A 14,859-nucleotide genomic window follows, 5' to 3' on the forward strand; every position below is an offset into this window, starting at 1 on the left:
TGACCTTACCCCCCCCCCCCCCCCCCCAAACGAAGCCAAATGTCAATTTTTCAAATTTCGAGACCCCCCCCCCAAAAAAAGTGTCCTCTTACCCCCCCCCCCCCCCCCCGCTTATTCAGCGGCTGGCTGAGTCGTTGCGAAATTTTCGGCCCGATTTATAAATGTTAAACCCCCCCCCCCCCCCCCCTTGAAAAAATCCTGTGTACGCGCCTGGTTGTCTATTAAGATTGGATTTTTATTTTTCGGTGGAGATTGAAAGTATCAAAAGCCTGTATGAGGGCTACAAAGTCTTGAAACAGATCGCACGAGACTGGGATGGATAACAAATATTTAAAAATCAATCAATTAAGGAAAATAACGGACAGAGTGCCATAGAAGCGATCAATATTGCTCCCGATACAAAAGCGGTTTGGCGTCCTCTACTGTTGAAAGTCAGACAGTCTGTGCGAAGCCAGTAGCTGTTCGATTTGAGTGTCGTATGTCCTTTGTGACTTCTATCACCGTACTCATCGTCATAGATATCATCACCACCATCGACATTATCATTTAGTCCTTTCATCATCATCATCCTCATCATCATTATCATCATCATTATCATCATCATTAGTTGCGGAGCGCCAGGAGTGTCAAAGCATGACAGATAATATGAGCGCTGTACGAAAACCCACTATTTTTGATATTATCATCGTAATCAGCAACAACATTAATATTGGGTTTAGGAGTCTTTCAGTGTTTACGAAGAGTTTTTTTGTCATACCAAAATACATGTCCCATAGCCTGCTGTCTACATGAGATATTTAATGTGTTAGTGTCTAATTGTATTGTGCGTCGATTGCAAATTTAGGTAAACTTGACTAACTTGATCTTTATACAAGAGTGGTTCAAACTAATAAATCTGTATCGTATTATTCGTGCGTTTTTATCGCCATTCTCATTTCTTAGTATTAAAAAATATTTATAAAAACAAGTTTTGATTATTTCACTTTATCTTCGTTTTAAGATTACTTTCATGCCGTCGCTTGTGAAATGGGTATAGAAATTATTGTCGAACTATAGTTGCTTACGAAAGAGTCGGGACATCCTCAAGCAATACATTTCTCTCCCTCTCTCTCCTTTTTTCTGTTACTTTTCTTTCTCCCCTTTCTTCTTTCTTTTCTCTTTCTAGTCTCTCTGTCTCTTCGTACTTGTTTGAAAGAGAGTGAGGACCTGGAGGTGGTGAGGGAGGGGGGGGGGGGGGGGGGAATGTCGGTTTCTGAGTTTCTTTCCCCGGGGCTACATTCCCCTTTAACTCCCATCATTCTATATTCTTCTCTATTTCTCCCTTTTGTCTTCTTCCCTTTATCCTTATGTTTTATGTAGTTTGTATTCTATTTATTTGTACGTATGTTATTCATTAACTAATACTTTTGTATTTAGTATGCATTTGAATATTTTGGTATAATTGTATTTATATTATAAATTTTGTATAAGTTGTGAAATGTTTATGTATATGCATAACCTCGAAGGAAAGTTTCTTCATTCTTCGGAAGAAGACAATAAAATTCTATTCTATTCTATTCTATTCCACATTATTAATTAATATAAAGACCATACAAACAATCGAGGCATCATATGTTGAAATTGACCGACCATGCTCAAAATTATCAAAATTGTAGCTTGGCTGAAAAAAGATTGTGTATGGCTTAGCACCCTCTCCCACACACACATTTACGATGCCCTTTTGAAGTCGATGCCTTTTAGATCAATATCAAAGGCACTGCACTCACATCATGCTCACTTCGTCTGAAGTTGAAGCCAGAAGGGCGTTATAGATCTGTGTTCAAGTTTATAAGTTAACACCCTTCTGGCTCCCAACATTCTAACTTGTCCTACAAGTACAATCAACAGCATGTAAACATAACAATATACAAAAACAATAAACAACATTGCATTAATTTTTCCTATCTCAAATTTGTTTTATTTTGGAGATACTCCGTTGTTTTCATCCAGTTAATTATCATCACATTCTATTATTCAAAATGCAGCTTAGTGAAACTAGTCGACTCAATCAACAATTGACAACATATAAATCAAAAAATAACAAGAAGAAAATATCAACCATTTACATAATCATCATTATACAAATTAAACATATAGGTTCGGTGGTTTTAATCATACGTTAGAATAACAAAGATTTTTAGAAGTGTGATTTTTTTTAAATTCTAATAATACTTTTTTGGACTAGTAAAAATTACAAAAATAATAATGATGAGGTCAAACATGTTTTGATATTTTGTTCATTAAACGTATTGACTATTTCATAACAATACCATAATAATTTTTTAATGGAGGTAGGAGATGAGGCAATTTTTTTCAGGAAAAAAAAAACTCTTGAGTCTTTCTATTAAAAAAAAATGTGATTAAAACTCTTGTATACAGTTTTATACGAAATATAATGTTATACATTTTTAGGAGCAACATTTTAAGATCTAGTAAGGTATTACGTTTGAAAAATATTTCACATCAAAAGCTTTCATCTAAAAAAAGAAATGTTTTGGAGTGCTTAAAAAAACTCATTTTAAATCATGTAATACTAGTTGAAATAATTACGATTTCCCTTTCATGCTATACAAATGAAATTTGACACTTTAAAAAAAAATCCTTTCATTCAAACTACATGTATTTTAAAGCGAGAAGATAATCTTTGTAGTGAATCGAGCATAAATGTCACAAAAGTGCAGCTGTTTAAATAGATATCATATCATTCGTGCAATACAAACAGTGAATACACGTTGATTTGTATATTTGGTCATATAACTGGTAGGTATCAGTATTAATAGGCATGAATACAAATGTGTTATGTTTATAATATCATAATTAATACTAGATTGAAAAAGACATTTGGTTGTGTTTATTTTTTACTTTGTTATGCTAAAGTTAAGTTATCTATAAATAAACACAATTTCCGCAAAATAATTGTCTTGCATGTCAACTTTTTAAACCTCGTGATAAGATGTGTTATACTATCTAATTCGTTAAATTCAACTAAATTTAACTCATTTAGTATCCGATTGGATTCGTTATTTTAAGCCAAATAAATGCTCTGTTAATTCAAGGAAGGTTATGAAGAAATTATAAGTGCATGAACATACGACCCCAGATGATTGTAAATGTCATGAAATGTAGCTTAATCAATTATAACATCTTTAATGAATCAGACTGTGTTTAATAGTTTTTTCTTCAAATAAGTAATAACATGAAGAAAACAAAAGAAAGCGGCAGCAAGTTTCCATTGATAATTTATACGGAACGACCGAGATCTCACTAAAATTAAAGGCAGTCTACAGCGATAATGTATCTTTATAGAGGATAAACCTGTTTAAAAATAAAGAAAAACAAAAAACCTAAACGGTCGCGGAGACATCACTTTGATACGTAGATGCATTATAAAGGTATTTTTTTCTTTGCCAATCCTTGTATAGTTATTCAGTGAATACAATATTTTTAAATTTGAAGGATACTATTGTATCGCTTACTTAAATGCTCAGATGATAATGATGATATGTATTAATAGACAAAGTGACAAAGTGCAGGCTGCAGGTACCGTTATACATTCGAGATGGCATATTTTTAAAAAAAGAGAAGAGGCATGGATAAGACTCGGAAAGAAGGAGGGGCCGAGGAGAAGGAAATGGGACGCCATAACTGCAAGAATTACAACCCACAAACATGCTAAGAGTAGGCTCACGTAAGTCTCCTTATGAAATCATTATTACAATCAATAAATACATACCACGTTCGTGGCTTTTTCTATAATATATCGCCAATGTATTTAAATAAAAACGGAATACCAAGGTTCCAAATGAATATTTACACAGTTCAAATGTTAAAAGAACGATTCATCAGGATTCATACTCTATAGAAAAAATACAAAAATATCACAGTCAAGTGAATACATTATTCTTTGTACAAAAAATGAATACAATGCACAATAAAACTATTGAATAACATTATTTGTAGGTTAGAGTCCACTTTCATCTAGATTGATCCTAAATAATATAGTTAATCATGAAAACAAATTGCTGTAGCAGAAAATTTCTTATTTCTAGTCACCTTCTTGCGAACAAAAATAAATTAGAAAAGATTATTTTGATCAGAGAAGCGCACTTACATCTCGACAAAAATCGTCACATTTTAAAATAGAAAATTACTCTACGTCATGTAGAATTGATTAGTTATTGTTTACAATAAATAGAAAAAATTATTTTCACTCATCAAAGTTATCAAAGTTACTGTCTCGTTCCCCTAATATTAATTGTACATCTGTTAATTTGTTAATTCCAATCTATTCCATGGATTCTTTATAATCACCTTTTTCCATAATGCTCACAAAACCTCCGTCGTTTTAATGTTATGTTATCATATACATCATTATGACTGTATCTAAAAATAAGTTTCAGATTGTATATACAGTAAAGTAAAACTGCTACAGGAACGTGTAACGATTGGTAATTTAAAATTTAAGACAGGTAAAATACAGTTTTAAAAAAATCAGCGAAATTCAGCAACTGGTTCAGCCATAATACGACAAAATTCAGCCAAAGTCGGGAAAATAAATGAATACAATGGATTTTTCGTGTCACATTCGTGGCACATCGTGGTATCAAATATCGCCGAAGGTCGTGGCAATTTTCAAAGTTATTGGTTACGTTTTATCTGACGATTGCATTTCAGTTATAGCCGTCATCGTTATGATCCCAAACGTCTGCAATCAATAATGTTTAGTTTGCATAGTTATTATGTTGCCATGCAACATCCTCAAAACGATCGTTAAGGAAACCCATCACTCGCCACATGCGTAAAGGACACTTTCTCATGTTAAAGCAGCTTTGTATCTCTTCAGCATGTGTTGTACCTCAACATCGTAGTTACATCTTGGTAACACCGTACACACATCGCCCTCAAATCGTAGTAACGTCGTATCACAATCGTAGCAAATATGAATACACTCCTTTGCATATCATGAAGATACAGGTCTTGGTCCTCGTTACAGTTTCGGCACCATTGTTTATCTGCAGCAGGAGCCTAATATCGGTTCATTCTTTTACATCTCCGATAATTTCAGAGTCACGAGATTGCAAATACCAGCGTCATCTTTGTAAGTTACTGACATAGTCCCGCAGAACCTGACAAATCTGTCCTAGCATTACACAGCGTTATCAGAGAAACAGACCGGTAAGGCGTTGCATAACGTTCCTTCTTTCACGTTGCATTTCTTCCTCCCTCGCTGTCGCTGTTGTCGTTCTATGCGTCTTTCGCTCTCGCGAGCTAGGACGAGACTGAGTTCGGCGTCGTTCTTGCCGCGACGTCGCCGGATCGTCGTCTAACGCGTGTGTCGCTGTTGACGCTTGCTCTCTCGATGACCGCGGCGTGTGATGAAACCGCTTTCGTACCTGGAGAGGAAAGAGAGGAAAGTACATTTTTAAGAGTTTGAATAATTTCTCAATGAGATTATATGAACAGCCTATATTACTGAGCTCAAAGAGTTCATTTACAACAGCACCTAAATGACATTATTTCCTAAAAGAAAACATCAAACCCTAATTTGCTATGTATTTGTTTGATTTTTGTAAGATAAAAGTACTTGTGCTTTACTTACATCAATGCCTAAGGGTTCCCTTGCAAGCAGCGTCGAGTCTTCGCTCAGCCCCATGTGGTCTGTCCCTCTATTCCTCTCCGCTGATTCCAACCGCTTCTTTTCTTCTTGTCTTTCCTCTGCTGCAGTTTCAACCGCTTTCTCCTCTCCCGGCTCAGCTCCTTCTTTCGTTCCCTACTAGCCCTCCTTTCATCACTGGCAATCCGCCTTCTATCCTCTTTACTCATACCTTTGGAAGTCCTGTTCTTTTTTGTTGACGACTCTAAAGAAGAATTTTTGCCTTTGCCATTGTCTTTCTTCCTCGGCTTTTCTACTGCGGTTGTATTATCGGAACGCGGTTGCTCGACATCCGACGTCGCGGTTGCGTCCGGCGTATTTTCGTCCGGACTCGGCACTTCAAGATTAGTGGCGGGATTTATGTCCGTCCGTATCTCCGTTGATTCGCCGTCTGTGCGCAACGTGGAGTCTTCCGTTATCTCTTCTGATGGGTTCTCTGAGATGACGCTTTCGGGGGGTACTTCGGGAGTTCTTCTGTTACAATAACTTTCCATGATGTTGTTTGAGCACTCCTTGTCGCAACATTCGTTGACGATCTGTCCTGTCCGGACCCGCCGCCGTTGCCGACTGTGAGCTGAAGCGCTCGACGAACCCAAGAAGCTTGACGCGACATGATGGGGTACAATCGGCGAATCTGTTCGAAAGAAAAGAAAGAGGGAACTGATCATTAAGACAAATAAAAAAAATTGTCTTCTATATAAACATATTCATATTGCAAGTCTTGGGTCACCCACTATCGGAGTGACGGTTTTACATGCACGTCGATAGATGTATCATAGCGCCATCTTGCGATAAGTTTCGGTTATACTTTTTGTCGAAAAGTAGACCTGGGGAGCTCGGGAAATTTTAGCATGAGATCAGGATAGGCCTATAAATCTGTAGATTTGAAATATAGAACACATTTTCTGCTTATTGTGCGGATAGAAACAATAACATTTGCGAATATCGATTTGTAACACTCATTCTGCAACCATCTCTGAGACGGTTATTCGAGATCTGAGAAAAGTAGCTTTACAAGAAATGGCCAAGAATTAAAAAAAAAAAAAAAAAATCCCAAATTAAAGAACATGAACACATGAGGAATGCGATTGATCTGCCATTATGACAGTTCTGTTCAGAATAAGGTTTTATAGAAGTTTTGATTTGTATTTTGAGACTAAGGAAGAAAAATTTGAAATGTGCACTGGCTACCAATAGAAACGAGTTGAAATGAGGGGAGAATAAAACTAAGAAAGAGGATAGGAAGAAAGAGGGGAGGGGTAATAGGGAAGAAGGCAATTCAGAGAAAAGGTCAGAGAGGGAGAGAAAGAGCAAGAGACAGAAATAGAGATGGAGAGAGAGAGAGAGAGAGAGAGAGAGAGGAGAGAGAGGTAAAGAGAGATGTGAAGGGTGGGGGAGAGAAGGGAGGATCGGGAGAGTACAATATACTTAAGGGGATGTCTGAGTCTTGGCAGACAATGCGTAATCCATGCGAGGCATTAGTATTTCCTGACCCAACAGACATACTATCGACAGGTTTACAATCCTTCGTTTGAATTGTCTATCAAATGACCCCGCTATTACTTCCGGTTATTTCCGGCGCCATTCACCCGGGATAGGACTTGTTGAAACATTGATTTATCGTGTTGATCGTACATAATGGTGATATAAGTATTGCCAGCAATGTTACAAAACTTAAAGTATTTCCATTTAGCAGTGCAAGCATACTGGAATCATTTTGTTCAAAATTAGTAACTTCGCTACTCAAAGAAAAAATGCAGATGCCAGTAAAAACAGGGGGAAGATAAAAACTGCAAGAAAATAGGGGGTGGAGATGGTAACCGAAATGAAAGTAGACAGTTGGAATCTAACGTAGGAAAACCTTAATAAACTTGGCTAGTAAATTAAAAGATATTGATGCAAGTAATACATTGGACGGGTGGAAAGAAATAAAGGGGGCGGAGAAAATAAAGGTCAGAATCTAACATAAGTATGTCCTAATCAAAATAACGCGAGGACAAATAACGGTTGACAATAATACTGCTACATAGTAACTACGGAAATAAATGGGGGAGTGGAGGTAGAGGGGGGGGGGGGGGGTAGAAACATAAATACCCGAGAAAGCCCATATTATTTGTCTGGAAACAAATGAGACGTCAATCATTCCAGTAACATATGGCGTGACCTTGGTAGTGGATTAATAAGGCAACTCGTTTTACTCAGTGATTCACCTTTACTGGCAGTTAAGAAAGAGACAGCTCACTTTAATAAGCCGATTTGCAACATAAAATAGTCCGGCTTCTTCAGAGCGCATACCAATACCGCCTACTATCAATACAAATAACAAATTAAGAATATTTTTGAAGGCAGAATGAATACATAGTCAACAATAAAATTCATCCACTTTAACGGAATGTGACGATAAGAGAGATCGCTTTAAGCCGATTATAAGCGAGCTCAAATATGTTAGATTATGCCGAGTTTATACTAATACTAGCATTAGAGACAAGTACCATCCTACTGATCTGATATAATAACATGAAGTATGTAAACAAACGTGTAGTTAAGCTGCAACAATAACATTCATAGATGCAGATGGGAAACTAATATTCGTCAATACTTGTGTGGATCTAGACCAAATTCTGGTTGTTTTAAATATCTTACACCACAAATTCACCAATCCATACGAATTGAATTCACTTACAATATATAATATATATATATATATAATTAATACCCGATTTTTTGCGGGCGTAATGCTCTTGTACACGCACTATATAGTTGGGATTAAACAAATTAAAAGAATTGTTTTCAACTATCATTAGATTTTAGATACATTTTGATAGAGAGTTGCAGAGAAATGTAAATAAAGCAACCAAATACTTACTAATTAAGAAGGCCGTTATTTTTTTTTCGGCACGGCGTTTTTTTGTTTTATTTATTGTGTGCTCGTTTGCTTGTCTGCTTGTTTTATTGCTTTAAATACCACAAGTACGTTATTTTGTATTAACCTGCCTTCAGCCGCAAAAGCTATTTTTCAGCAAGTCCAAATGTCACGACTAAAGAAGGAAATTACGGAAGCAATGAACCTGCTTTGGGAAAGTCCTGAACATGATTTGAATTTTCCCTCTAATTATCGACACCGCTATCGGGAAGATGTTATGATTTTAATCCGGAGAAATATCAATGTTACGTAATGTTCAATTTGTTTAAACCCTCATGGAAGGTTCTTGAGGTATAGGGCAACATAATCATTATTTCGTAAATAGGTTTGCAAAAACCAAACAAATTCAGAAATACTTGATACTCTTTGAAGTCGAAATGTCAGAACTAGCATTACTCGCAATATAATTTCTGTACCCACTTGTCCGATTATTGGTACCTTTTTATTGATCAATTGATTTAAAACAAAATAAATATTAAATAAAGTAGCCGTATTTGTTTGCTTCCAAGTTTGATCCCCTCAGATCGTAGAGTCATAATAAAGTAAAATATTGAACATTCATATTTTGTTCTTCCTCTCTCTTTTTAGGTAGGTGGGTGGGGGTGTAGAGGTCAATACCGTTTTCTTCAATTCGTGTCTTTTTCTAATTTTTGATTATCTATTCAGTCCTTGGATAAAATTATATAAATATAATTATGTGAGGCAGAAAGGAGAGTCTTTTCCTGTTATTTAATTTAGTTCTTTTTTTGGAGAAGGGGGTGTGTTGTAGCTAGAACTTACCTTTTTGTGCGATCTCTGAATCGTCGATATAGTATCCTCGCCCTTTGCAGACGACAGCCAGGGCATCGGCGAGCTCCCGCCCACAGAGCCGAAACGATGAGATGGGTCCCACCACATATAGCAGGAATGTTACCATATAAAGAAGTACCCTGAAAGGGTCCATTGTCCAGTTTCTAAGAGAAACAAACGAGAGGAGAACAAATTCGGTTAATTTACATTGTATGGTATCTTTGAATAAAAAATAAAAAATATATATGTATAATATTATGTTTAACTATGGCATTTACCAATAATGAGAAGTAAACGTTTGTTGAAAAAGCAACAATTTTAGCTAATATGAAATGTATCTGTCAATTTCTAGAGAGTTTCTACAAGAAACAAACGAGAGGAGAAGAAAGTCAGTTAATTTACATGATATGGTATCTTTGAAGAAAACAAACAAATGTGTAAATGTAATAGCATGAAATTCACAAGTAATGACAATTTTATATATGGTAGTGAAATGATGGTGGTTACTTTACCTGACTGCTAAGAAAGCATTAATGATTGTTAGTAATCAACCAGAGGACCAACGGCTTTATGTCCTGATAATGAGGATTAATGCCATACCAAGGGGCACTAGCGCATCGCATTGGTTTCGAACCCGGGTCGCCGGATTACGAGACCACTGCTCTACCAACTGACCTATCGCGCCTCCTCAGATGCAACGTGTGTTGACATACAAACAATTTCAGCTGATAAGAAATGTTTCTGTCAATTTCCAGAGGGTTGGTCTGAAATCGCCCCCCCCCCCCCTTTCCCCCTTTCCTCCTTTTTTCATGCAAGATGATGAAGAAGAAGAAGAAGAAGAAAAAGAAGAAACAAAAAACATGGGAATGAAAACATGGTGATACATGTAATCAAGTCGTATACATGTACATAACAATCTTCATGACTATGATAACATTACTATTGTCTTTCAAAATCGTCAGGCCTACCCTTTTCCATTTTCATTATTTCGTATACAAAAGAAAAACTTAACAAAGTATACAGACTTACATTAATTCATTTCTCGATCTGCTAAAACTGTAAACAAAATATCAATTCTTAAAAACAACATTCGAATTGATCATGCTTATATTAATCTACAGTGGAATGTATATGTAGGGACGATGCCATTTGTGTTGTGACGTAGAGTGGGCGTTTTACATACGACTAGACACTACATGTAGGGTTTTAAAAAGAAGGGTTTGTACGCCAATACGGGCATTGCACTTTAAACTTGATGACGCTGATCAGCGACGAAAATCTACAAAAATACACGACGCAAACATTTCTCAAGAAAATATAGACTAAGTACACGCAATGACGTATTACGGTCGACATGCAGAAGGAAAACGGCGGCAAATTGAAAGAGAGAAGCAACGATAATGATAGTCCAAATTCTAGCTCATGTTGAAAAGTTCTAATTAAAAGCCTCCTAGAATTACGCCGGGAATATGATACCTATATCCGACCCGGATTAAGGGGGTAGAAAATACTCACGAAGTTGAGAGAAAATGGGAGAAGACATTTTCCGAGGAAAGTAAGGAGGAGGGGGAGGAGGAGGGGGGATGAAAGTGCATTTAAGATAATGAACGGTGGTGAGAGAGGTGCGGAAGTCAGAGGGAGGGGGAGAAGGAGAGATGAGAATATAGAGTGGCTCGTTGACTCGACAGGATACACCTAAAAGCCACAATCAGGCCGCATCTTCAAAATAGTTCCAAACTTAGAGACTCGGGTGTCTGCAATCTCAAGAGTACTCGATCTACTTAGCAATGCGAAGTAATGGCTGCTATTCTTGACTCTGTTTACGATCTCGTATACAAGACGAATGCATGATTCCGAATGAAAGGCGTCGCCGCGCCATCGTCGTCGTGTAAGCGATAGTGCCCTGGAACTATAATTATGCTTCATTAATGAGTGGAGCTGTGACATGGCTTAGACAAACATTTGTAGGATAATTTTGAGTTCCCCCAAAAAAACAAAAATTATCATAATAATTTAAACTAATAATACCAATAATTAAAATGTATACACATATAATCAAGGGATATGATGAGATTTCACCGTTTCTTCTTCTGCATCGATTGGTCTGCCTCTCTCTCTCTCTCTACCTCTCCCTCTCTTTCCCTTCCTCCCTTTACTCGATCAAAATGAATGATGAAAATGATCAAATCACGACCATCCGGTTGCAATATTAAACTCACCAAGTAAAGTTATTGTTATCTCCTTAACGATGATAGAGCTGTCATTACTACGTTACTTCTCAACATAATCGTCTCAAGTAGTGCCCGACGTCCGAAAACAAATGTCGTAATATGACGCTGGAATATATGAAATACTGTTGAATGTACTCTTTATTCAAAGAGTTAATCCAGTTTATGAAAAAATAATTAGTCAACAGTGTGAACGGCTAGCGCTGGTAAACCAGACTGGGTTGTTAATTTCTTGATAGAATTTTTCCTCGATTTGGCGTCACAATGGCGTCAGAACGGAGTCAAATATTGCGAAAGTGGCCATTTGCTTTGTATAGGTGATGAACTGATTAAAAATTAGATAACTGGATGAAAAGAGCGTCCACCTTCATTTGGTTCTGGCTGGTTTTAGCTGATATATCGAAAAGTTAAAATAATCAACGCTCTTTCATTACACAACCGACGATGTATATTATGAAGCAAACATCAAACTATGATGATATCTATCAAAATATACCAGACACGTGTTGAAAATGAATGCTGAGGGAGTGAAGAGATTGGTAGATGACTAGCACGAGTTTTGGTGGTGCTTCCCCGATGTGCGCTTTGCGAAGTCAAACGAAATGACCAGGCGTGCCTTGAAGTTAACGGCTACCATGGAGAGGACAGGAAAACATCCTCACTTTCTTTACCCCTGATCTAGAATCAACTCTACTGCATTCCTCAATCAAGAATATCCCCTCTCCTTCTTATCTCCAACTTTCCTTTCGTTTGCTGTCTCCTCTTCTGCCCCGCGATGACGTCATTCGATGAATGTACATAAGCGATTAAGAACTCGATTTTGATTTTCGAGATGCCGTCTCCTTTTATGTTCCCCACTCCATCGACAAATGCATCCTCCAAAAATATCATTACATCCCGACCTTCCCACTTATCCGGAAGCTCATTCTGAAGCACTCGCGGTGGAGAAGAATAAAACCGTTCTTAAAACAGATAAACACACATTGAAAAGTCGATATGTTTTGTCAACATACTCCTCCTAAAAGCCGTTCATCTTTTGTGTAACTCTTCCCTTATTTTTCTTTCTCTATTGAGAATCGGCGTGTACTGTATGTTGAAACAACACGGTACGCAATGGATTTAAGAATGTTTGTGCACTTAATGGAAACTTGTTTTTCACGCCCTAATACACGATGCAAGTGTTGTAGGATAACTGCAAGAAACAAAAGCTCAGAGTCCGGGCCATCAAGCAGCCCCCATTGATTTGGGGAAGAGCAGTGGTTTGGTTCGAGCTCTGGCGACTCTCTAACAAATAAAGATTTCAATAAAAGCGAACGTTCAGATAATACGATTAGTTGCCGATTTTGACCAACACAATCGCCCCTATTTACAGTTCACATGGACAAGTGGTTTACCTACCAAAAGAGACCTTTCTCTCTCACTCGAGCAGGGGAGAAGAGTTTGGAAATAGAAGGAGATAAGACAAATTCGGGATTAAGTCTGAAGCGTGATGCTTAATGTTCCTTTGTAAAAGCTTCTTCATCAAAACTTTTGACATGCAGAGCTGAGAAGTTGACATGTTTAGAGGGATGAATGCAGGGGATGACAACCTTGGCGAATGCGTTTTCTTTTATCTCTCTCTGAGGAATTTCGAACTGATATACCCAAAACTTAAATAGGATAGGTTTCAAACACACATTGGTTTCTCGCAAAGAAAAAGCAGAAGCTTTATCCCATCGAAAGATTAGTGGTAAATCGTAACGAGTTTGTCAAACTCTGTTTACAAAGTGCAATAGTTTAAGATTTCGCTTAGTATGAGTTGTTTACCTTGACAGTATTGTACATCTCTCTCTCTCTCTCTCTCTCTCTCTCTCTCTCTCTCTCTCTCTCTCTCTCTCTCTCTCTCCATGTCCCTGCTTTCTTTCTTATGTTCTATTACTAATTCAAGTAACGGAAGAAAGAAGAAGAAACAACGAAATCAATTTCGACTGATTTGATTCGAGGTATCTGAGGAGAGTGTTACGGTGTTAAGCGATTTCTAATTCAACTCGATTTAGTCTCTATTCTCATCAATCGAAGCGGATCCGTAGCTGAGAGGATTAACTTGATCCGATCAAGGGATATAGAGGTGTCCTTGTTATCTCTTGGAATGACAGGCTGACTTTTAAATTAGGTTGTAGCTAAGCATTCGTACCACTTCTTACACTTAAAGATAAAGTTGAGTTCTGGTCACGCGATTGCATTGTGAAAGAATCGGTGCGGAATTGTTCAGAAAAGGTTGATCATTTAGCATATAAGTATCGGTGTGTACTGCAAGATTCTGGAATCATCAAAATGATAACAAATTTGACCCAGTCTTGGTAAAGTTACGAGCACTGTACACAGAAAGATGTATACTGGGACTACGCAAACATATGGCATAAAAACCAGGACTCATTTTTAAACTGTTACTTGTCATATTTAGAATATGGAGGCATTTGAAGAGTCATGCTTTTTAGGGAACATTTTTTCTCTGATGTTCTTCCACACTTGCATAATAACAATGATAACGCTCACAAATTATTTTCTACCTCTCCCCAGAACTCAACCTTCTCTTTAAAGCTATTCTTGCATGAGCTCTGGTATGGGCATCGAATGTCGAGAGAATATGGCGATAAGTCATTCTGGATTGTTTATCCTGCAGTATATTAATTGTTTGAACCAGTAGTATAAAAAAAACTCAAAAGAATTACAGGAAATCATCTTCATAAAAACCATAGAACACGTTTCTCTTAATTTTGCGTTTAGCATATCGTTTTATTGTAAATTTGTATGATATATATTATTCTTTTCTGCTTGAAGAAAAATAAACATGTAACTACAAAGGAACATACGGTGAAAATGCCTACTATTATTATCGCTATTATTGTCATTATCATTATTATTATTATTATTATTATTATTAAAAGAAGAGGAAAAATAAGAAGAAATTGCAAAAAGAGGAAAATAATAATAAGAAGAAAAAGAGCTAAAGAGAAATGCAAAAGTACAAGACGGTCAAGCAGGAAAGAGAAAAAAAGAAGGAGAGATAAAGAGAGCCTAAAAGAGAGAGAGAGAGAAAAAAAAGAGAGCGATTGGAGAGAGAAAAACAGAGAGAGGAGGGGGGAGAAAGGATAATGAAAATGGAATTTCCTTTAAGTGAATACTTAATCGAACTTGCATTTAATTAACATGAGTCACACCAAGCTTTATAAGCTGACAATGAGCTT

General features: G+C 36.9%; 1 protein-coding gene across 1 annotated transcript; it reads right to left on the bottom strand.

Moving 5' to 3' along the window:
- Positions 1-1,930: 1,930 nt before the first annotated feature.
- LOC115918240 (insulin-like growth factor I) lies at positions 1,931-12,396 on the bottom strand. Its single transcript, XM_030990984.1, has 4 exons — positions 11,624-12,396; positions 9,396-9,568; positions 5,639-6,326; positions 1,931-5,432 (listed from the first exon to the last, which is right to left on the bottom strand). Exons 2-3 carry the CDS (start codon positions 9,556-9,558, stop codon positions 5,683-5,685), a joined length of 807 nt encoding a protein of 268 aa, XP_030846844.1. The 5' UTR covers positions 9,559-9,568; positions 11,624-12,396; the 3' UTR covers positions 1,931-5,432; positions 5,639-5,682.
- Positions 12,397-14,859: the final 2,463 nt, after the last annotated feature.

This window comes from Strongylocentrotus purpuratus, unplaced genomic scaffold (genome assembly GCF_000002235.5).
Source record: "Strongylocentrotus purpuratus isolate Spur 01 unplaced genomic scaffold, Spur_5.0 spur5_contig_844, whole genome shotgun sequence".
Taxonomy (NCBI): Eukaryota; Metazoa; Echinodermata; class Echinoidea; order Camarodonta; family Strongylocentrotidae; genus Strongylocentrotus; species Strongylocentrotus purpuratus.

Bases quoted from the DNA above. Each gene is read 5' to 3' on its own strand.
- LOC115918240 (XM_030990984.1), bottom strand. From the start codon at position 9,558: ATGGACCCTTTCAGGGTACTTCTTTATATGGTAACATTCCTGCTATAT. The intron at 6,327-9,395 runs GTAAGTTCTAGC...TCTTTCGAACAG, and splicing joins TTCAGAGATCGCACAAAAAG to ATTCGCCGATTGTACCCCAT.